The sequence below is a fragment of the Protomyctophum parallelum genome (genome assembly GCF_964188405.1).
Source record: "Protomyctophum parallelum genome assembly, chromosome: 1".
Taxonomy (NCBI): Eukaryota; Metazoa; Chordata; class Actinopteri; order Myctophiformes; family Myctophidae; genus Protomyctophum; species Protomyctophum parallelum.
Window position 1 is genome coordinate 85,173,279 of NC_139697.1, and position 24,826 is coordinate 85,198,104.

The 24,826-nt window shown below is 41.3% G+C and overlaps 4 protein-coding genes across 4 annotated transcripts in view; 3 read left to right on the plus strand and 1 right to left on the minus strand.

Annotated features, from left to right (window-relative positions):
* thap12a (THAP domain containing 12a) overlaps positions 1–18,662 on the plus strand; it is a 403,705-nt gene extending 385,043 nt beyond the window's left edge. The window contains exon 6 of the transcript XR_014569203.1: positions 18,649–18,662. The gene's annotated coding sequence lies outside the window, so the exon portion shown is untranslated. The remainder of the gene's footprint in view (positions 1–18,648) is intronic.
* On the minus strand, positions 141–1,942 carry atg101 (autophagy related 101). Its single transcript, XM_083764367.1, has 2 exons — positions 1,397–1,942; positions 141–900 (listed from the first exon to the last, which is right to left on the minus strand). The coding sequence occupies exons 1-2, from the start codon at positions 1,646–1,648 to the stop codon at positions 490–492; spliced, it is 663 nt and encodes a 220-aa protein (XP_083620493.1). The 5' UTR covers positions 1,649–1,942; the 3' UTR covers positions 141–489.
* c2cd2 (C2 calcium dependent domain containing 2) lies at positions 2,208–24,254 on the plus strand. Its single transcript, XM_083764357.1, has 13 exons — positions 2,208–3,132; positions 4,044–4,139; positions 6,453–6,572; positions 9,560–9,661; positions 10,836–10,952; positions 11,256–11,364; positions 13,621–13,729; positions 13,903–13,967; positions 14,132–14,247; positions 15,574–15,742; positions 16,429–16,670; positions 16,859–17,126; positions 20,614–24,254. The coding sequence occupies exons 1-13, from the start codon at positions 2,827–2,829 to the stop codon at positions 20,838–20,840; spliced, it is 2,046 nt and encodes a 681-aa protein (XP_083620483.1). The 5' UTR covers positions 2,208–2,826; the 3' UTR covers positions 20,841–24,254.
* A 180-nt stretch (positions 24,255–24,434) lies between these two features.
* prdm15 (PR domain containing 15) overlaps positions 24,435–24,826 on the plus strand; it is a gene marked incomplete at its 5' end in the record, with an annotated part of 16,104 nt that continues 15,712 nt past the window's right edge. Inside the window, one exon of the mRNA XM_083762757.1 lies at positions 24,435–24,524. Coding sequence (XP_083618883.1) covers positions 24,435–24,524 — 90 coding nt within the window. The remainder of the gene's footprint in view (positions 24,525–24,826) is intronic.

The following is a 24,826-nucleotide window of genomic DNA, read 5'->3' on the forward strand; positions in this document are numbered from 1 at the left end:
CCCGTCAATATTTTTTTATTTACAAGAAACACTAACTATTAATGTTGTGTTGTATCAATAATTATTTTCAGAAATGTACACAATCATTTGTCATTGTGGCCAATAAAATACCGTATACATAAAACAATGTTTTCTTTATCATGTATTCTGTCATATTTCTGTTTTCCTGGGAATCAAATATGGAAGTGACAAAGTTATTTGATATTGTTTTAGTACTGACACAACATTCTGAGATACAGCCAGTATTGCTACTACTACTAAAGCCTGAAATGTGAACTTGTAGATCTCCTATTTTCGTCAATGACGTATATTAAGAATGAAGACATCAAAACAAAAGTTGACCTCCACAACCAAGTCTGAGCCTGAATCTGTTATTTTTTCCAGACAGTTAATATATTGTAAGTGACGCTCATTATATCCATGACGCAATAACAACCAGAAGACCAGACTTTAGATACACAACCATCCAACAGTTCAGTTGGGGCATCCTCACAGTGCCAATGTGTCTTTAATCAGCCTTCTCATCGTAGTGCTCACAGAGGTACCCAGCGAGTCTGTGATTTGGTATGTGATTTTGTAAAGATAGGGCTGCACGTCTTTGAGATTGGTGTCAAACACATTGTCCACTTCTGACTGGGTAGGCATCTTTGGGAGGTATTCATGGCGGTTTATGACCTCAACAACATTGATCACCTTCTCCCCCAGCTTCTCGCCCACTTTCTCCCGGCAGATCTGTCTCTCCTGTTCATTGGCCAGGCTGACGACATTAACCTTGATGCTCCACACCTCCCAGGGAATGCACTCATCAGAGAAAGGCCATCGAGACTTCTTCTTCTGGTAGAATTCTAGAGAGATTTGTCCCATACCATCACTGACACTGCCTGAGATGTTCAAAGCATCCTGTAACGAAAGCATTAAGTTACACAACAGTAAAATTTGCAATGTATAGTATCCATTTGTAACTCTGAGAGTGAACAAATTGGCCTGGCATGGCCAGGGCGGTTACAAACAGATTCTAACATCACAGCAAAAAAAGTCTCATTTTGAAGTTTGAATAGTGGGCTCTGATCACCTGATCAACTGGTCACCCACAACTCTGGGGTGAGCAAAATGTAATTCACACTGAGTGCCAGACCAATTTCCCCTTTTTTCTCCCTGTGGCAAATTCGTCTGCTTTCCAGGCTATGAACAAATGTGATGGTTATTGGTTACATGTGTACACTTTTTGTTAAAAGTGAATATAGGCTTCTTTTTCCCCCAACCCCTCTTCATCAACTCAAGAGCAAGTGGCCTTGCCTTTTGCCAGCCAAGAGAGCCCACCGTTGCAAATACGAATGTGTTATTAATCACATGCCTGGTTATAACAAATACGTAGTATTGTGCAATCACGAATTACCTTGAACTCGGTCACCGCTTTCCTGATCATTCTGTCCAGCTCATCCGAGGACACTCTCACAAAGGTGAAGTCAATGAAGTCGCAATCTATGTCCTGTGTGCCGACGGTGCCGATGGAATAGGTCCCCTCTTTCTTGTAATGGAACTTGCCCGTGCTGCGGTGCAGCAGGATGGTGTGGAGGATGGCTAACATGGCCTCATCCACCTGTCTGGTCTCCACCGTTAACTCGAGAACTTCCGAACGACAATTCATCTTGTTTTAGCTATTTGATAACGATGTGTTTACATGAAGCTGGACACAGCTTGCGTTGCGTTGTGCAACACTCACTGTAAATGGCCACCGTCGTTCTCACTGGCGGAAGTACAGTTTGTTTACCTTTGTGGGGGTCTGGAAAGCGCAGTGTTTCTGTAGCTAAAGTGTCGTCATTTGGCAAAAAAAGAAAAAAACGTACTGCAGCTAAACGGCGAAGGGGACCATAATTATGACGATTAAACGACAACAGAGCATATAAAACAAATCAGGATCAGCAGGTTAGCGTTACGTAGCAAATGATCCAGGACGAACTAGTAACTACGGCACCCCTCATAGATCAAACATAAGCGTAACAATCTCACTTCGTTTTCGTGCAATGAATATATTGACATTTACAAGCTACGTTTTATTTTAATACAATAGAGGGATGGCTATATATATTGCTACATAATGCAGACTAGTATGCCATTGATTGGCTAAGTAAACACTAAACGTACAACAACATTACAGAAGAGCTCGCGCGGCATTGTGGGAGTTACAGTTTGTGTTTGTGCCACATCTTCCAGCAGGATCACTTTCAAACAGGACAGGACACACTTTACCATTCTGAGATCCCTACCAACACTACAGTCAGGGACGGAACCGCAGAGAAGCTCCACACGTACAAGCCTGACCCCGGTTTGTTGTGAGCTTTGAGACGATCTTCCGAGGAGTCTTCCAACCTGGAACTACTGTGGACTGTGGATATATCGGAAACATTTCATTTGTGGTGGAACTTTGATGTGTGATGGCTCTGTCATTTGGCCAGCACACAGGACAGAGCAGTTGGTTAGCCCACTGTAGCTAAAGCTAGCTGTTACATTCTGGGCAATTATAAACTGTGTATTTAGCTTGCAGTTTTACTGGACTCAAGATCTCCGTAACCAACGAGGCTGTGTTTTTTTAACAGCACTGCAAAGTACTGCAATGGGCAGCACAAATAATAATAACTTCTGTTCTGGGTTGGATGTGTGCAAACCTGTCACTAAACAGCCGAATATAATGGTTGAGAAGATTGGCTTCACGGACTTCCTAGCTTAGCGGCCAGGTAAATATTCTGATAATGTCAGATACATTCTTACAAGAGAAATCCTAGGTGTGTTTGACTTTTTGGACATCGTCGTCATTTTTGCTGAAGGATGACGGATCCTGTGGAAAGCTCCAATTCATATGTCGGCGTGGGGAACCCGCAGTGGCTATGCATGGTCACACTGTTCATAGCATCCGTGGTGACACTACTGTTATACTTAGTTCAGTATTTCCAACAACAACAACAACAACAAGGTGGTTCAGGAACTCGGCAGAGAGCGGCTCATCAGAACAATGCGGCGGTGAAGGAGGAAGCGGACGCTCTGCTGGTCTGGGCGCTGTCACTGAAGAGCTGGAAAAGTCAATGGAGAGGAGCCTGGTGCAGAGCTCTGAATGAGGAATCGAGGAAGTCTGGAGTAAGTCTCATGACCATGATTTTACAACTCTGTAGCCCATTACATAACACTTCATGCAGGTATTGTCAGTAGAACTGCAACTTTAGTCCTGACGATAAGGTATATTTTAAGACTGTTCATATTTTAGCTTTATTGTGATATGAACATTACACTGACTAGTATTGATGGCATCTCATCATCTTTTAATTAAGAGCAATCATTGGCATAAAGCAAGGTAAGGTTTCCATGGTGGAACTCAGTCTCTACACAGTACTTTTTCTAATAAATTGCATTGCATTTACTGTATATCAAGCCTTTCTACAAAGAGCTTTACAATGTGCATTACATTCACACACAGATGGCAGAGATAACTATGCAAGGCACCAAATGAACCTGCTGCTCATCAGGAACAGTTAGGGGTTCAGTGTCTTGCTCAGACATTTTGACATGCAAGGAGGAGCTGCTGTTGATCATATTCCAAGACAGTTGCTTTACCTCTCTTGAGCTTAACAATGTTAATTTAGAGGTTTGATCTTTTCAGACTTCACAGTCTCATCAACTTCGACTTCCTTGAGATGATAATCAGCAGCGAACTAACGAGAGAGAGAGCAGTTGCTTTTGGCATATTAAGCTAATAATAATATTGCTGCACAAATTCACAATATGCCTAATCATTGTAACTTTTATGACTGAACTGTCCATAGGCTTTTTCATGATCATAATCATTTCACATAATAATATTTCTTAAGCCTAATGTTTTGTTCGTACACCCATGTTATGCTATGCAGTGTTATGTTTTTCAGTTTAAAATCTTATTTACCATGAGTGACAGTTATGACCAAATGAGGCTTTACTCCTCCTGGGTGCCATTGTAGGCTTGGCTTGTCCTTGTTTTGTATGTGTCTTATTTATTACCATTTATTACCACACAGGGACCTGTTCAGCTTACATTTGAGGAGGATGGTCTTCAGTCATCAGAGCTGGTGGTCAGTCAAGTGTCTAGCTTTCAGAAGTCTGCGAGAAACAAGGTGAACTAAATCTATATCATGTATTTGTCATTCACCCACTTTGATATGATGTTGGTGTTTTTACAAAATATCCACAATGAAGCTGGGATAAGCTTCACTGCTTTCAGAGAAAATTCATATAGAGTTTTTCAGTGACAGCGTGTGTTACTACCCGGTTGTGTGAATTCACATTATTACGTGTCTTCTGCAGACTGTCAATCACCGAGTGCAGATGCTGATTGGTTCTCCCACTTTTTGGTTTCTGCAAAATTCCCACCCAGGCCAGTGCTTGGGGCCAGACAGGTCTGCAGAAGAAGTATGATAATGTCAAGATGAAAAAGGCAAATATTTGTGTCATATTTTCTTGCTTATACTTATATATTGCCACAACCGTCCGCTAAAATCAATCTCCACTTCCCTTGATGCTTTTCTAGTTAGTATGCACAGGATAGTCAACCAGACCAGTGATACCCTGTGGTACCCATGCAACTGGTTTAGTTTCACCCTGGGAGTTATTTTCGGGAGGAATTGGATGTTGTGTTGTTTGACTGGTTACCCTGGTTGTGCTGTGCTTTCTTCGGGATCTTTTATGACATGCTGTATGATCCTGGGTGATACAGTACATCTGGGGAGTTTTGTGAACAGGGACATATTTTTGCACGTGCATTCGTGTTTGTGTGTGTATATATATGTTTTAAGAAGCTTATAGCTGTCCAGCTCAGTATCTAAGGAGACATAATGCCTGGGCCAGGAAGACAGGAATACACAAATGCCTACAATGACATACTTTCATCTTTAGGCTTCTCTTCCCAGATTGAGAGAACTGGTATCAAACTTGTCACACACCCATGGTATAGTCAGCCAAAATTCTCACATGTATCCCCCATTCTCCGCACCCTCCATTGGCTCCCTGTCGTATGGCACCCCCATATCTTGCAAGTCTGATCAAACCCTACAAACCCTCCCGTGCGCTCAGATCAGCCAACGCAGGGAAGCTGGAAGTACCTTCACTAAAACGCCGGGACGTCCCAAACTCTTCTCCTATGGAATGCACTTCCCATTGCAATCAGAACTGCAGACTCACCCCCAATCTTCCGCCGTAGGCTGAAAACCCACCTCTTCAGACTCCATCTTTGCCCGTAGCACTTGCCCTAGCCTTGATGACCTTACAGGCGTATGCAAAGGCTCAACTTATCTAACTTAGCATGTTATGTAGACATAGCACTTTATAGTATATATGCATAGTTTCATTATATAGAACTCCCTGGGACAACCGAGGAAGGTCGGTGCCGCTGGAGAGACAGCTGACCTCCAGGAAAGACTGGCAGGGCAACAGGGTTTAGCAACCTCTGTTGGAGCACTCACAAGAGGGCACCAAGCAAGCTACAGAATGTACACATGAGCAATACCCCCAGAGTCTCCAGAGAGGAGGGGAGGAAGAGAGAGTTGATAGGACAGATTCAACGACAGTGACACAGACGCAAAGAAGGGTTCCTTGACTCAAATATACCAGAGTAAGGCTAAGTGTGGACAAGGACGGACACATGCATAGACGAACAGTCTGGTGAGACGTAGGACACTAGGCAGGAGGAAAACCATAGTCCTAGAGAGTAGTGCCTGCTATCCCCAAGAACACAAGACAGAGAGAGCCTCCTGTTAGTTCCATGGGCGGTGCCCTGGGCGCGGTGTTCGCTGGGGTGTCGTCAGCATTGGTTTGCTGCACCTGGCCGGCAGGTTGCTGACTTCCCTGTTGGCCGGGTGTGGCCCGCGGTGCTGGTTGCGCCTCTGTGATGGCTGCGCCCGGGTGCCCCTTCGTGGATTTGTCTATAGCTGGAAGACTGGAGGAGAGGGGCAGTGAGCAGTGACTTGGCCAATCACTGCTGACCCGCAAACTGGAGAGTGTAGTGGTTGAGGGTTGAAACACTCTAAGAAGGTTGGAGACCACCTGATGACCTCTCTTCCAGTCCAAGGCTTCATCCATTAGAAATGGATTATATTCTCATCTTTGATGTATTTACTAACTGATATTCCACTGTCCCAAATTGTAAATTGTTATAGAATGTCACACATGCACTGCATTGCATTTTACTGCAATCCATTACAATTTAAGCATTTAGAAGATGCTCTGATTTAAAGTAAGCAAGACCAACACAAGGTGATACATCAAATGCATATAATTCATGGTTCCCCTGGTTAGGTTACTTCTGTAAAATGTACTATACATGTATTTACATAAATGTTGTCTGCTACTCTTTTTGAGCTCAGGAGCTATTATATTATGTAGTTTAGTGTGAGATTATTGCATTCTTTGAACTGTTTATTTTTTCCCAACAGGCAGCTTCCTGCAGGGTGGTTGGGGAAAAACTTCAGTTCACCTTTGGTGCAGAATCAACAACCACGTCTACAGCTGAGACCTGCAGATACTCTATCAGGATAGCTCCACTGGATCTGCAGGTAAACAAGTTATAGTTACTTGTCAAGGCCACAGGCATATTCCATTGAAAGGCAGCATAATGTTTGCAATTTGTGGAATAATATCTCTTGAAACCGTAAGACTAAGGTTGCAGGGTCTCTTGGGTTGTATGATTCATTGAACATGATGCATTGTCACTTTGAGCACTGGCAGGGGGATCTTATTAATATAGGATGGTTGATGTTTCTGCAAATGCACTCGAAGGCCTCGGTTAACTTAAATCACTGTCAGGCCCTTGACCAAGAATATCGCTCTTGATAGTTTGGCCCACTTCTCTGACATCCATGAATGAGCAAGAGTAGGATCTTGTAAGTAAATGATCCTAGCTTGAAACAAAACAAAACTGATGACTGTAATTCAGCCATGTGAATTATGATGTTTTACAATAGTCACAGTTCCTCTGAGCAGACAAGGCATACTGTAATTTGTAATTAACCATGCTATTTCCCATGGCATAACTCCCCCCCCCCCCCCCCCCCCCCCCCCCCACACACACACACACACACTCACACTCAAGTGATCTATCGACTTGCTGAGAGAAATTGTGTGCATACATTTTCTGCATTGTGCATTCATCTCCATTAACCCATTATCCTGTTTACGGTTTTGTGTTAATTCCTCACAAATGTCTGGATAACAAGCTAACCCAATTGAATCAAGGCTATTTTTAAGCCTATAAGGTGTGCTTGAGCTCACGTTGCTCTAAATACAACTTCAGTGAGAGTAGAAGGCTAAAGTCAGGATTAGAGGCAACTCAGGCAAGGGGAATTTTTTGATGGCATATTGGTAGTATTTTACTACATAAAAGGAACCTTGCAGTGTTTATTTTAGCCTTTCTGTGTAGGTCTGGAAAAGTCACAGGGCCTTTTGAAATGTCTTCTTTCATCTGCTGTAGTCCAACAGAGCATTTGTTAACCTCTGACTCAGGCCAGAGCTAGAATGATCCTAGCTGACGTTATGAATGGCAGGTGTAGCCTACCTAGAGCAGTCCAGCCCAGGGTGTTTATTTGGAATAGATTACACACAATAGCATCGTGATGAGTCACTCTATGTGCTGTTTATTTAAAACACTGCTTCTAGGCCTATTACATGTAGCATTGTGGGGTGTTAATATGACTTGCGTTTCTAAGACCAATTCCATTAGCCCGAACAAAATTATTCTCTTCTGTTGTGAAAACAATGCAGCAGATAGTATTACTCTTCACAGAGTTTCAACCATTTTGCTGCCCTGTTTCCAATGGAAGTGATAGGTGAGATGTTGGCAGAGTATACATTTCTCCTTACTAAAAGCTACAGTAAAATGTGAAATGTCTTTCACTAAGGTAGAAAATGTATATTTTAAACGGTAAACATCCTCCTGGTGTGAACTGTTTGTATGAAAGTGATCCGGCCTCATTAATTCAGGTCACGGTGTTGTGCTGCTGGATCCATCCATGCATTCTCCACTGCTATCTGATAAGGCCTTTGTTTGGTATCACAGAGGCGGCTGTACACATTCACAGTGGAATCCAGGCATGCTGGAACAGGATGGCCTAGTCTGCCCCCCTCATGTCTCTCCCCCTCTTCTCTTTTGTGAGCCTAATAAATAGTTGCTAGACCGATAATTTACAGCAAAATCATTGTTTGTTGACTTAATCTTCTACAGGCTGTTTTTTTCCTGCCTTTTGACTCTGTATTGTATATGTTACATAATAAGTATTTGTGTTAACAAATTATTGTGCTGTCACCTATTAGATTTATTTCATATTTAAGTGGAACATTTTAAACTATCAGGGCTACTATATATCTTATTAAATCTTAGTATTGACTGCACCATAAATAGACTGTATAGTTAATATCAACTGGTATAAAAGTATAGGTTGGTAAAGAAGATTGCCATCCACATAGAGCTATCAGACAAGACAGAAGCCCTATTCGTACAGGACTAATTTTGTAGGAGGAGATGGGATAATGTAATTACTACCAGAGTATCTCCAATGTTTTCCACGATAAAAACTGTCATGCCTAGTAGGGCTGACCCAAAACATTTGAATATTCGAACATGAAAAACAAACAAACATTTTTAAATTATTTTTTCCAGTTTATGTTTAAAAAAATTAGCAAAATAACTGGTAGACATCTCACCAATCGGATAGAGAATTTAGACATTTCAGTCAGATTTAACCAATATTTATTATAGAATGAGAATACAGAGGCGAAAAGGGCGTCTACGTTTATATGTCTATGGATTAGACAAACCTCTCCACCAATAGTTTTCCTATTATGATAAAACATTGTTTTAAAAAATAAATTCCACGCACATATTTTTCCAGTGCATATGGCAGGACTTGTTGGATTCCATGATATTTACATTGGAATGAATGAGCCCGGCTGGAAAGTGTCCAAGTGGGAGTGTCTAAGTGGGAGAGGCCGGGTCCTAGTTATAGGTGAATTGGTCAGGTGACTGCCACATCAGCGTATGACATGTGGGTCTTGCAAACACTGTATATACCCACACAGTAATGCAGCATATTAATACCTCAAGTATATGTATGCACCCTTGAGCATAGCATGAAACCGCTCGAGTATATCCGACTGAACTGAACGTAGCTTGAACTGCAAGCTACGTATCTTTTCACTAAAAGTAAATGTCTCACTAACCACATAGACATCTCATCGGCCAAATAGACATATTTACTTATTTACCTTACTTATAAAATTGTGTGGATGTTTGTTGTCTTGTGTCTGTAATTAATTTAGAATTTTGTAAGAATGTATTTGGCATATGTTATGTGAATAAGTAGTGTTAAGTGTTGGCTAAACAATATATAAAATGTAACTTTCTCTTTTATTCAAACAAGTAAGTCTTGTACCAAATATAAAACAGTGGCAATGGGTGCCAGTGACCATGCTTAGCACTACAGTATACCGGTATACAGTCTACTATCCCCAATGCCATGGCATGCCATTTCCCCCTTCTGTTTCCCAGCTTCATCTGCAGATGCGGGAAGCTGATGAGGAGATTAAGGTGAGCTGGGCAGTTTCCCGTCTGGAGACATGGGACCTACAACTCAGTCCTAGCTTCACCCAGGTAATGTTGGGGCCTAGGGCAGTGTTTCATACATAGGGGTTCACTACTAAATATACCTCTTTTTTGGTATGTAGATCAGATATTTTCGGTGCATGTCTGATTGTCTGGCCCCTTTTCCACCAAAAAATCTTTGGTTCTAGAACTGGTTCCTTTCTAGATTATTGGACCCTTGGTGCTTTCATGGAACCGGCGGCCATTTTTTGGTTACAGTTCCGCACCAACTTTTAGGGTTCTGAACTAATTAATTTTCTTTTTTCTGAACGATTTCAATATTCGACAGGAAAATAGAACCAAACCGAATCAACCCCGATGAAAAAGGGGCCTCTTTGTGACACTGGCACTGCACGCAAGTTTCAGGCGAACGCTCTATTTGTCTCACTGCTTCTAAGTTAAGATGCCTGAAGGTCAAAATTAAATTTATTCCCTGAGCAAATAGACGGGCTCTATTAGCTCAGTGGTAATCATTTCAGCACTTGCGCAGTGTAGCTTTAAGCCATTATTAATACATTCACTAGTTGTGCTAAGTGAGTTTGTGAGACATTTCTGTTTCGACATTAATTTCTTCATAGCTGTGTGATCACTGAAAAAGTATGAGCATCGATATGTAGTCCATAGTTAGCAACAGAAACTTAAATCCTGTATGTTTTGATATATTCTCAAAATGTGTCTACCAGTAAACTAAATGGATAGAATTTGAGACATAATCTATAGAAATAACTAATTTGGGAACATATTAAGTTTACAGTACTCTGTGGGTACTAACATGTTGGTTGTAACTAACTTGTGACAGTAGTTAGGAGGGGTTTTAAAGCTTTTTGTATCATTGTATCATTTTGTATTAATGCCAATTTCAACAATTTGGTTATGATTTGGTGCCATTCCCAGCTATGCCCACTTGCTATGTCATTTTTAAATGCTCTAACTCCCAGAAACATTAGCCTGTGGTGTATTCGGCTAAATGCATTGATTTAAAAGTGGGGGGTAGTTTATATAGCAAAATTTTTATGTTTTTTGTTTTTGTTTGTGCAAAATATGCAAATGTCAAAAGTACAAATGGAATTTGTTCTGAATAAGGCATATTAGACAAATGGCAAAAATCAAACGGGTCAATGTGTCGTGCAAGAGAATGTTCACCTGTTCATTCATTTTGCATCATTATTTTCTTCCCTGTCAGCACAATGCCATAGGATGCAGCATGGCAGCAGTAAAGGAGAAGCTAAAGCAGCTGCTATGTACAGTAAAACCCTCCGTGTTGCTGAGCTGCAGGCCTGCTCAGACCACAGAGGTCACGGTGAGCAGAGGACTCATAGCTGACATAATCAAAATCATGTACTTACCTTATCATGTCATGTCCCTATAGGATGTGATTGTTTGCTGGGGTGTATACACCCCACTATCTTGAATCATTTGAATCATTAGAACCTATTTCAATGCAAATTCTGATGTCCCTACCTGGGAATTAATTTAATTTGACGGGCATCCAAGACTGCCTGCTTAATTTAGAGGTCTGATTAATTTATAATCAGATGATCCTGCACTATTAGCACTTGATAGCCTTGTCGAGAGCCTTGATTTCTGTGGTTCTCTCCATTAGGCGGCCCGCAACAAGGCATTATCACCCCCAAAGCCCCCACGCGCTCATGACTGGAAGCTGCTGGTGAAGAATTTCCGAGTCACACTAAACCAGGAGGACGATGCTGCAGGTGGGATGCTGGTTTCTCATCACAACTTAGCAATTTAAAAGGCAGAAAGGGAGATTTGATTAGAGGCAGGGAAAGTGAGTCTGAAGAGGTGGGTTTTGAACACGGCAAGGGTGTTGATGTGAGGTGGGAGTGACTGAGAAAGCCCTGTCACCCCAGGTGTGTTTATTTTTGTCTTGGGGATGTCCAAGAGGTTGGAATCACCAGACTTGAGGGTGTGGTAGGGGGTATGGTGTTGGAGGAGGCCAGGAGGTTAGGGGTTCTTGACATGAAACATTTTGACTTCTTTTAGAAGACATTTGAAGAATAGGCCTCAGGTCTTAATTGTAGTTGGGTCACAATGCAAACATGTGCAAATTCTTCTACCAGATAATGTACTTATTGTGGTGTGGGTTCTCACAGGAAGTAAATGTATAATTTTAGTTTATGCATCCAAGAGAGTGAAAGAACTGTCAGAGGACGTTTCTTTGGAGGTGTGACTGGTTCGAATCGTTTACCAAGTCTGCATCTTTGATTATTTTTCTTTTTTTCAGCCTATCGTTATCGTAACATACAATACTAATTAACTTGGTGCAATCAATGATGAGTGATTTTATTTATTTAATCTGTCTCACCATCTGCCAAGGTTCCTAATGCTGTTCTGACAGATCCTCTCCCCAACAGGGAACTCATCACCCCATCACTAAATACTCTACCCATGATAAATGAGGTGGGATTCAGCACTTCTCTCTCTCTCTCTCTCTTGATGCACTTTCATTTAAGTGAAGAACACAATTATCCTGATGGGCTCATTGATGAGATCTTTTGTGGGCTGGATGCCAAGTCTAGAGGGTTTTAGTTGGATTGGGATTCTTGAATCTTCAAGGTTGTAATGGACTAAATTTGATCTTTCTGAGACGTGGACCAGCACACTTAGCCAGAGCTTTACGTGTCCACTGTAGGCCATGCATTATTTAACATCAGAGATATGATACTGTAGGTTTTCCTCCAGGAGATGTTGAAGGGAGGTCTAGTAGTGATTGGTGAGAATGTTCTGTAAGCTGGAAGTTCACAAGATGGAACAAGACACTGAAGGTCACTCTGAGTCAGCTTTTTTGGGACACTGCTGGATGGTTTGAGGTAGAAACCAAGAGCAAAGAGAGGCAGAAAGACGGATGAAATTAGGAAGTAGCTCACAGCTTAATCGGTACATAGACTACACATAAACTAATCTGCTGATTAACAATTTGAATAACTATAAAATTAGTCTGGTGTTTTCTCTAATATAAATAAAATTGCAAACCCATAACAGATTTAAGAATACCCAAGAATACAGAAATGAGCAACAGAGGTCTTATCCCAGGACGAAGAACAGCCATTATATAAAGTCCCAACAAACAAAGGAGTCAATAACCTCCATCACTAAACAATGACAGTCATTGGCTGAAAGCCATCACATTATCATGACAGGAATGCACACACATTCCCATGTGTCAGCATACAGCATCCCTCAGCATGCACCGGCGCAGCACTCCCATAGCAAGAGTTATGGTCTGAGACATGACCGTGTAGAGGGCATTGTTAAATAAATTAGAAGCAAATAAGGGACACTGAAAATCTGTTTATCCAAGACATAATTTAGCAAGGTGAGTGATAGATGATGTTTTGAACTTTTGACCAAAAAAGTATCAACTGACTTTTTGAGGGGCGCTAGCCCCTCCTATGCCCAGCTTTGTGTGTACCCCATAGCGATGATTTGATTGGCTGGGCACGCAATGTGAGAAGAAAAAGAATCACACCTGTGTGAAGTGAGGGGCGCTCTTATCATCGTACATCATCATGAATTATCTCATTCCGGGCAATCACAATTAGCCTTCACCATCAATGTTTGTGTTACGCGTGTTTACACTGACGTAAAATTGTCGATTCATTGTCAATGGGAATTTAATGTTTGTGTAGGACAAAGTTTGTGGACACTAAAATCTTTCTGTGAGGACACCAATTGTGAATGGCCGGAATGTGATGATGAAGAGCGCCCCTCACTCACCTGTCAACAATCAGCCAGTCTATTAGTTATGAGTTAGAGTAGCCTAGGTATAAGAGCATAATGTTGTGTTCATCATAATCAGTTGCTGGCCAAGCCATTTGGGAATCGCACTGGTCCTGGGGCCATGATCTTCCATCTTACTGTTATATGAAGTGTTCCTTTAAGCATGTAAACGGTAGTACCAAACTGAAACGCTGGTAGTTACCATGGTCTTCTCTGCTTTTGTTTTGCAGGCAGTATCAGTCCCTACTGTGTGCTGCATTTGGATGACCCTCCACAGAAGTTCTCCACTTCAGTCCTAAAAAACACAGCTACGCCTTCCTGGGAACTGCCATTTATCTTGTAAGCTGTTGTATTCTATGTTTCTCTACTATGTCAAAAGGAAAATCTACCCAGCTATGTTTCACTGTCAATGGCATTATAGCCATTGAGAGTGAAATATAAAGTGTTTAATCTTCCAGTTTTTATTTGCACTTTATTCGACTCTCCTAACTGATTCCTGTCTCTCTCAACAGTGAGCTGAATGGACGATCTAAAGAGCTCAACATCACGCTGCTGAATGATGGGCAACCTCAAGAGAGTAAGAGTCTGTTTTGAAGTTCAGGGGCATTTTGACACTAGATTCTAGAACACTTTAATTATTTAATTATACGCCAGTTGCTTGCCATTTTGGCAGTACAATTTTTTTTGCTACAATATGCTCAGATTGTCAGATTTTTAGAAGTGATATTGTTCCTTTATTAGATTCCTTACTGGGTCAGGTGTCGGTGCCTTTTGATCTTGTAAAGAAGCAACCCAAAGGACAACACACTTTTGCACTCATGACCAAAGACCTGGTGACTGGGTCACTTACTACTGAGGTAAGCAGCCAACATTTAAATGTCATTAGCCTTGGATATTGTGTGTATGCGACTGCAGGAAGCCAAACTAAATAAGTCGCTGAGAAGCGATGAGATGGGCAATTGACTATTGTCTGACGGTTTATTAAAGAAACATAAAAATGGTGTTCAAACTAATAGCAAGATAATCACAGCGATCAAAACAAAGTAAAGCAAATAAAGCGGTATAAAGCTCTCCGTCTGTTCTCAGCAGGTGAACAGGTGAGGCTTTTGAGGTGACAATGTGTCCGCCCTTAGGCCCGTCACTCAATCATCCACGCACACCAGTCATAGGGCATAAATAAATCAACCAAATATAAAAATAACATGGGGAAAAAAAAACATCATAATAATAAACCAATTCCAAAATGTCTTTTTAAACATTGACCTGGCCGGGGGCACGGTGGCACAGTTGGTAGTGCTGTCGCCTCACAGCTAGAAGGTCCTGGGTTCGATTCCCGCTCGGGACACTGTGGGTGCTGGCGGCGTGTTTCCTCCTCCGCGTCATCAGTGCCCATACCCGAAGGCGGGGTTGGCGAAAGGGCCTTTCTGTGTGGAGTTTGCATGTTCTCCCTGTGTCCCCTAGGGTAGGTACCCTTACAAAAAATATGCAGTAATCCTGGTCACTAAACTGCCTCCCCCTGGCCAGCCGGGGCGCCTGATGGAGGGGAAAGGAACTGGTTGGAATAACGTGTTCCTTCCACGCGCTACGTCCAACCAGGGAAACTCCCCCCTGTCAGGTGTAAAGCTGCAACTTGGACACTCAGGCATGAAGGAAGCATGAGTTCAAGTCCGTTGCTCTCCCCTTGTCCCCCATATATGGGGACTAGGTTGGTGGAGGGTGTGTAGAGCCCAGGATCACATTAGATGATTGACACAGGGGTGAAAAATGGGTTACAAAATCGTGGGATAAAATATATATATATAAAAATAAAGAAAACATTGACCTGGCCAAGCATTCAGCCTTCTGTTCGGAGATCTACTCAACTTGCAAAGTCATGTTGCAATAGACCTACAGTATATATGTGAAATATATTAGTCACCACTCACCAGAACCAGGGATGTGTGTTTTCAATTAATCTAACATGGTTAATGGATTTATATAGGAAGGGTTTGTGTCTGATACAAGGAATCTAAAATATCTAAATATTGAATCAAGCAGTTAAAAAGCTGTCTGGGATAGACGTTAAAATGACCCCAGAAGTATTTTAAAGTGAAATGCCCTTTTCATGTGTTGTGTTATTGTGTGTTTCTAGTTTCCCACATTTGCTATTATACCAATGGTAAACTAATGTGTCCTCCCCTTAGTTTACCTACCTGGAGCCCAGTGAGGTACGGACATGGCAGACACCCACCCCAGCCCCTACTAAGAGGGTGGAGATGGACCGTACCGTCATGCCCTGTGGCACAGTGGTCACCACCATTACTGCTGTGAAGAGCAAGCCGGGTCGAGCACTACCTCTCGGACTCAGCATAGGTACAGTAGAAAACTGATATGTAGCCTCAGTGCCATGTAACATAATACAAATGTTTAGTTTAAGATTGCAGTCCTACTGTTCTGTTGTATCTTCAGTGCAGTTCAATTTTCTGATGCAGCATAAGCAAACAGATCCACAAGGGAGATGGGACAATATACAACACAAAGCGATCACCATTTTGATTGTAGATGACAATTACATTTATTTAACATTGTATTTATTTAATTGGGTGAAGAACAACTTCCAAGAAAAAAACTTTATGGGAAAAGAAAAGGAAGAAACCTCTGGAAGAATCGCAACATGAGGCTCATGCAAATAGGCAATTAAACCACCTGAATAGGCTTGATGTCCAAATTGAAAATCTCTTTTCAGTGCCATGATGAGTGCCATGATTTTTTTCCACCCTAAAACATGATCATCAGCCTTACTGTTATATAAGGAGGAAGATTTTTCCAAAAAGTGTACAGTATTTGTTAAAATGTCGTTTTTATGTGGACACGCCCATTAAGTATGCCTGATGGGAGGTGATCCACCTGAACTTAAGACGCACCCACAGCTGTAGTTGTATGATAAAGGGGGAGGGGTTAGGGGAACCTGCAGAGCGAGGCAGAAACAAATATTCTGATTACAGTCACTAATGCTATGTTTACAGGAATTTTTTAATCGATCAAACTTTCTTCTTCAGAACCTTGTCAGAAGGCCACGCCCAGCAAGTCAAAGCTGTCTGAGAGGCGTGTGTCAGTGCAGTCTTCCCTCTCCGTTGCCACGGTCAACAAAGTCCTGTCCTCGTCCGACACAGAGCTGCTGATGCTCAATGGCACTGACCCCGTGGCTGAAGCCGCCATCCGACAGCTCCACCAGTCTGCTAAGCAGAAGCTCAAGTCCCCCGTGAAGAAGAGCACCATCATTATCTCTGGCATAACCAAGGTAAAGCTAACGGCTTTCTAGCTCTGCTATAGTCTGCAAGCATTATTTTAATCTAGTAATTCAATTATCGACCCCCAACATACAAGTAAACAACATAAAGGGAACATTACGGACAGTAGGGCTTTATACATAAAGGCTTTAATTTATGTTGTACTTTAAATGGCACATTTTTCCCTTTCAATCCCCAGGCCCCCTTATCTCAGGATGATGAGCTGGCCCTGATGGCTGACTATGCTGCAGCGATGGATGCCTCCATGTCAGAGGGAAACTCTACCCAGGATATGACCGCTGCAATTGTGTCTGGGCCCAGTAGTCATCCAGATGAGTCGGAGCCTCAGGAGGGCCCCAGTGGGATGGGCCGGCCCCCAGGTGATTGGGAGAGTCAAGCAGGAGAGGAGATGGACCATACATCTTTGTCCCTCTGTGTGTCTGAGGCGAGTTGCAAGAAAAGACGAGGTGAGAGCTCACATAAATGACCACGTCTTTATGTTGGACATAGCAATATATGAATGTCCAAAGTTCTTATTTTAGCTACGTATTGATGAATAACTTGCTTCATTCCATAACAAACCATTGCAGAAACTTTATAATTACATGTTAGTTGGAGACATGCTATACATTGTCTTAACCCATTTAGGCCTGACCTCAATTTTTTTAATAATTCTTCTAAATCCTCCAGTTTTCTGAAATAAATATTTTCACGATTTTTCAAAAATAGCTCATAGTGCGCCACTTGGTGGCACGCTATGAGCTTGTAGATATGCTTTTTTTCAATAGCTAAATTATAACATAATGTTTTTACACCAAAAGGGGTTCCCGCCCAAAATGGGTTGTTTTCTTCTTGACTATTGGCTATATTCATGTCCATGTTATCAGTGATACAGCCTGTATTCATGGTATTTTTTTCTTCTCTTTTGTTTCAATTATTTTTGATTAAAATTTTTATTATCTTTTTTTAACTTTTCTGCTATCCAATAGTATGTCAATTCTAAGCAGACATTACATGTGGATGAGTAAGTTTTATTTTTCATAAGTCACTTGTATGATAGCAATAGCAATGACTAGCTAGTAGCTAGTTCAATTGTGTTGACTTGTCAAAGTGACTGATGTTGAATCATTAAATATTTAGCAGTAGATCTGGTTATACCTGTTTTAGAAGGGCTGCACAATATTGACAGTAAACTGTAAAATTCTCTGCATGAATGTAATTTGAGAGTATAAAACTGAACCCGCCAAATTTAAGCCTTCATCAGTGTATTTTATTACCGGTATATTGTGCAGCCCTTTGTACATTTGTAGTTAAGTATTGTAGTACACATTGAGCTCATTTTTCATTTAACGATAAACTAATAATTAGTTTAATATTTTATTAGATGTAATCTGCTTAACCCAATCCACACTCGTGTCTCTCCATGAATCAAAAGAATACATATCGGGTAGAAACCTTTGTCCATATTTTTTACTTTTTGAGTTATTTCGTAAACTCCTGATCATACAAGAGTAGTAGATATTTTCTTCAGAGGGCTCTTTTTATTATATGTTCATTAGTTCAGTTGCACCACAATACACACATATATGATTCAAAGGCTGAGTTGGACATTTGCAGAGTGAAAACAGGAAGGGGGTCTAGTATTCCTGGGGCTCGCCTGTGCATTTGACCCGGGCCATTCCCCGGCCTTGAGCTCAACCTCATTCCAGGAGAAGGTTTCAGGACTGAATTTCCACAGGCACAGATCATTGAAGATCTTGCGAAAGTTTCTGCCACCATAGATGTACAGCTCTCCATTGTAGGTAAAGCTAAATGGCGCTCACGTCCTTCTGGAAGAAGCTGTGCAGAGGGTGTGTTTAGCCAGTTGTTGGTCTCTGTGTCAAACAATATAATGATGTTGTATGTCTCATCCCGGTCCCCATATGCAACGACAACAGATGCAAAAGTGGATGAGACACCACTGTTTGTTTCTAATGGACGTAGTCGTAGCATTTTTGTGTGCGTTTGGGTTCATTAAAAATCCCACCCGTGTGAAGTGAGGGGCGCTCTTATCATCTTACAACATCGATGATAAGAGCTATGATTAGGTGATGTAATGATGATGTAAAACATATTACCGTAATTTCCGGACTATAAGGCGCACCTGAATATAAGCCGCACCTGCCAAGCCTTAGATGGCTGCGGTTGCGGTTTATAGTCCGGAAATTACGGTATATTAATGACATAGTTCCCCCTTAACACCTTCCCAATAAAAGGGAAAATATACTGGTTGAATGAATTGGTGCATTTGATCCTACACATTCCAGAAGGGAGGAACATTGTTACTTCCACCAAGATTAGATCTAGAATTCTAGATCATATCCAATCAGCAGACTGACTGGATGACACATTGACTACAACACATAATCACAACTTCCCTGGTTCCATTCTGGCTGGAGACCTGTGTTTCAGCCAGGTCCTGACTCCTAACCCCTCTCTGCCCTCAATTTCCATAGTTTTGTCTATATGATCAAATTCTAATCATTACTTGCGCAAGCAGAGTGTGCAAGTAATAGTTTCGCCCGGTCCGTATGCACCGTCCCAGCCAACCCGCCACTTTTGATGCGTATGCAAATAAAACAGCAAATTGTGCCTGATTTGCTGGGACCAGATTACATACATGACCATTATGTCTTACGTCATCATTGAGAGCTAGTCATACATATACTATATATATGTAATTTGTAAAATAAAATAGCAAATTGTGCCTGATTTGCTGGGACCAGAGTACATGCGTGTGTATATGTATAACTAGCTCTCATTGATGACGTAAGAAATATGTGGATTAAAGGACCCAATGCCAGTGTAATTGGTCTTCGATTGTGACGTAATGACAATATGTTTTAGTGTTGGGAGGATTAAAGGTAATGTTCCTGTCTATACATGTATGTAACCTGGTCCTAGCAAATCAGGCACAATTTGCTGTTTTATTTGCATACGCATCAAAAGTGGCGGGTTGGCTGGGACGGTTTTTGGCGCAAAGTAACCACAGTATACCGCTAATCAACTTACAAATTACATATATATATTATAATATAATATATATATGTAATTTGTAAGTTGATAATAATTATATGTATTACTAGCTCTCAATGATGACGTAAGAAATATGGTCATGTATGTAATCTGGTCCCAGCAAATCAGGCACAACTTGCTGTTTTATTTGCATACGCATCAAAAGTGGCGGGTTGGCTGGGACGGTTTTTGGCGCAAAGTAACCACAGTATACCGCTAATCAACTTACAAATTAGTAAAATTACATAATATATATGTATAACTAGCTCTCAATGATGACGTAAACATAAAATATACCGCTAATCAACTTACAAATTACATATACATACATATACATAGTATATGTATAACTAGCTCTCAATGATGAGGTAATAAAGATGTGGATTAAAGGACCCATGCCAGAGTGTAATTGGTTTTCGATGGTGACGTAATGACGATATGTTTTAGTGTTGGGAGAATTAAAGGTAATGCTCTTATGTATACATGTATGTAATCTGGCACCACTGCCATATCAGGCACAAGTAGTCATTACGTAACATGCATAAAGTAGGTAAGTAGCAAATAGTTCAACCTAATCAACATTTCAAACGTTCCTTCACAGAGAAACTGAGATTTGACAGTTTGTAGTGGTCGAAAGTACTTGCGCGCTCTGCTTGCGCACTAGTAGGCCATTTATGGCCTACTAGTGTGCAACAAGCAAGTATGCACTCGACAGAGTGCAGTTCTAGTTAGAATTAGAATTATCCACTTACACTTTACATTAGAATCTAATGTAATCTAAAGTGTAAGTGGATAATTATCCATGTGTAATTATTATAGAATAGGAAACTTCTGTGCACCCTCTTGCAGAATCATGGCTAAATTGCCTTATCTTCCTCCCCCTGTCTTCCCTGTGTACAGGCAGCTTCCTTCAAAAGAGCGCTAAGCTGTTCTTCCGACGGCGGCACCAGCGAAAGGACCCGGGGATGAGCCAGTCGCACAATGACCTGGTTTACCTGGAGCCTCCAGCGACTGTCGACCGGGCCAGTCGAACAGCCACACTCAGCCGCATGCTCAACCGCAAACTGATGCCCAAGAATAAGAGCAAGGCCAATGGCTCTACCTCTGTGGGGGAGCCTCATGCATGACCCAAACATTCCATACACACCTACGCCTCTATTCTATCACCTCCTGACCTAGCCCCACTACTATATCTACCCAATACTCTTGAGTCTTGACCACATTTGGTGTCTCACCTCCATTGTGAACAGGAAAGCTGTGCAGATGGGGACGCTCATTTTTATTGCCCATGCTCCTGTTCAGATATCCTGCCTAATAGGGAACGTAGATATTTCATCGGAATGAATGCATGTGTTAACTACGTACAAAGAGGTCCTCCACAGATTACATTATCTCCACCAGGCCATGTGGCCTATCCAGGGCTGTGTACAAAATGTAAAGCGGGCTTGTATAGCATCACCACGAGGCCGATTTGAAAAAACTGACTTTGGCCTTCTGTTAGCATGCACGAGAAATGTGGCACTAATTGGTTCAGTAATTTGCAAGATTAGTGCCGGACTCACACTCACAGACACAGATGGGGGTGAAAACATAATCTCCGTCCCGGCCTTTAGCCTCGCGGAGATAAGGCTATCCTAATATTGGTTCTTCAGATTCATGCTGCAGAGGACCTTATTTAGCTAATTTCCTTTTCGACTTTATGCAATATTTGGATGATTTATTTCTTTTTTGTGTGTATGTTTCTGTAACACATGTATGTACAACCACAGAAAGTCTATTTGGGGTGGCCTTTCTATCTACCCTAAGGCAATCTATTTCTAAGAGTGTCCTTTGGTGACCTGATGTGGAACAAGGATGAAACAAAGAGTGGTGTTGGTATGATTTGCACATTTAAAAATAACCTGAACATGAACTTGACTAACGGTGCAATGACAAAATCTACTCTTGTAAAGGCTTGAGTTACTACCTTTCTGCAGACTTGATTTGTGTTTAATGATTGATAAAGGGAGATGATCTTTTCACTGTGATGCTGATGCAAGTGGGAGGTAGAAAATGTTTTCACGTCAACATGGTGACTTGGGAGCAAAATAGTATTTATGGTATGTCAAATGGCCCGTTTCTTAAATTCCTCCAAATTGGCAAGTACCTGTTGCTGCTTACAAATTAGCATCAATACACCAAGAACAGGAGGGGGTCTAATAACTGCGTGGCTCCCATGTGGATCTCTAACTTCGTGTGGCCAGTCTGTGATGTCAGGCAAAAAGAGCAAAGCCATGCACATACCCAACCCAAACTTGGGCAGTTGCTGCGCAAAAGTCTGTAATAGAGCACCGAAGTCTGACGTCAATATCGGTAGAGGGCGCAAATCCACGGGTTCATGTACTTTTTATTTCCATTGTAATCCCCATAGGGGGATTTTAGACCGCCTCATATAAGAACTGTGTTTGAAAAATAAACATGTCATCACGGCCGTTTCACTCATATGGATATGAAGAATCAACAGACTGAGAGAAAACGCTATTGTTACTGCTACTGAATTAGTTACATTTTCATTTCATATATATGAGTGACTGACTGTCGCAAACGATAGAGACACCTCCCTGAAAATAACACAGAGACAGCTTGTTTATTTTTGGACCACAATGCTTATATGAAACGATTTTAAGATGAACCCATGTTATTCTCCATTTAGAAATTACTTCCGTGAACCAGGGGAATCGAGGGGATGAGCCAGTGACGTCAGGACTTCGGCCCTCTATGGGCTCTATTTTCGTCCATGCTAAACCCCTTATCCCTAAACTACTTTGCCTTTTTACTATTTTGAAAAACATTTTTGAATAGTTAAAATAGCCAATCTACAAGCTCACGTGTCAAAAATATTTTTCAAAATACTAGTAAAAAAAGTCAAGTAGTTTAGGGATAAGGGGTTTAGCATGGACGAAAATAGAGCTTAATGTATCTTTCATGTACGACAACATATTTGGGCAAGGTTTCAGCCCAATCTGACCCTCATCCACTTCCATTATTAAATTAAAGTCAAATATCTAAAACATTTGTGAATAACCTCTGCGGGACAGACAGACCATCATAGGAGGCTCGCTTTCTTCAGAGCCACGCCATAAAAACAAGGTCAACGTCTTACAATTATTTCCAATGAAGATATTACTTCATAAACAAAACATATCAAAATAATGTTCAGCATGATTCCTGATATCTGACCTTGATATAAAAAAAAAGTTACTACAATCTGACTTCATTTCCCCATTGTAATTTATACAGTGCAAAAATCACAAATACCCTTTCAAAACAGTTTAACCACACTGGCTAATTTGCATGACATTTTAGAATGTTTACTCCTATTTCGGTAGTATTTTAAGGATATGCAACTTCTTTGTCTTCCTAAAAGATTCCTCTTCTACAATACTGTTATCAATGGGGTTGTTGGGGTAGAAAAGGGAACCAATTGAATCATGCTGCCCAAGCCATACTTCTTGCAGTGCTCACTAATGAAGGTTTTGAGAGGTCATTTCACTGAATACATGCTCATTATTTTATTGAATGTTTAATTGCTCTTACGATATGTATCATATATTTGGACACATGCACAAAAGTGTGAGAAACTTTTAGAGATACCAAATGTTTTTGTTTTGTAATCCAGCTAATGATTGTATTATTTCTCGTAAAGAGCTATTGATGAAATGCTTCCAAATATTGGCTCCATCATGTTAACTACTGTAAACCTTTTTAGAAAACTAAGACAGATGGTTGATGCAGTACACTGATATCGATGTAAATATCTTATGCTCTTTGGTTATGCCGAGGATATGACCTTTTCATGTGTGGCTCGCTGACTGAACCTGGGGCAATGCTGACTGGTCTAGTCTACAATCAGACTGAAAGACTGTGGCAAATGCTGTGAATCAATGACTGGCTGTTTTGCCTGTACCATCAGTTGTCTCAGTTCAATAATCTATACACATGCAATTGTCCACATATTCCACACGAGGAGATGGATCCTATTGGGCTATCTGAGGGAGAAAATGTCACACTATCATTGTATCCCATTCATGATTATTATTTTATATACAGTGCTGGGTGTGTACTTTTATTTTTATTTTTATTGAAATGACATCTTCCACTCCTGACACGTCAAATGTAGCATTTATGTAGGCCTACTGTATAGTGACTACACTACATTGTTCAAGGGAGGCCATTTAGAGCTCTCTCCCAGGTTGAAGAATAGTGAAAGAAACTATTTAACATAGGGAATGACTAAATGGGCTGTTTAAGGTAAACCATGCACCCCCTCGGCCCCTCCCTCCTCCCTTTATTCATGGGAGGCTGAATCCTGACTATTATGCATTCAGTAAGCAGTGAGCCTTATGCAATTAATAAACTGCTTCCTGGTGTTTTTGTTGGCATATCTGCTCTGTGCACAGAATTTGTCTGTCTGCTAATGCAGAATAGCAGTGTCCTGCAGGGATTATTACTGATTCATGTGTCAGGTTATCTCCAGCAATAAATATCGAGTGAGTAACCGACTCTGTGCTACTTTTTGTGTTATTGTTAAAGTACCTTCGTATGATATGTAGCCTATAGTGTATTCCGTTGTGTTTCATATAACCACATTTCTGCTTTTAACAACGACGTTTGATCATCGCCATCGGGGTTGTGTTGGATTATTATTATTTTCACAATTTGCCAAGACTTCAATCCCCATAATGCACCTTGTTTCCGGTCCTGCGCCGTTTCTGGAGCGGATTGGAACCCGGAGTCAGGATTCGATAAATGAGTATTCTTTTGCACAAGAGGTAACATGTTTATCAAGCATTTGTGCCGTTTTTCGTGACAATAATGATGCAGGTTTATAGAAAATGTGCAGCTACTTTGAAATGTTCACTTTAAATCGCCTAAAGATGTATTATTTCCCACGTATTGACGTTGAAGTGTACAGGCTCCAGTTGGGGTTTGCGTCTCCGTTCCATCCGCCATGCCGATTGTTCTTTGTTACATACTGAAGAGACGGAGCCGTCAGATCGGAGTTAAAACCCGGCTAGAGTTTGGAATCCAGTGAAATCCTGGATCCCATGTCTACCCACCGGCTTGCATATGT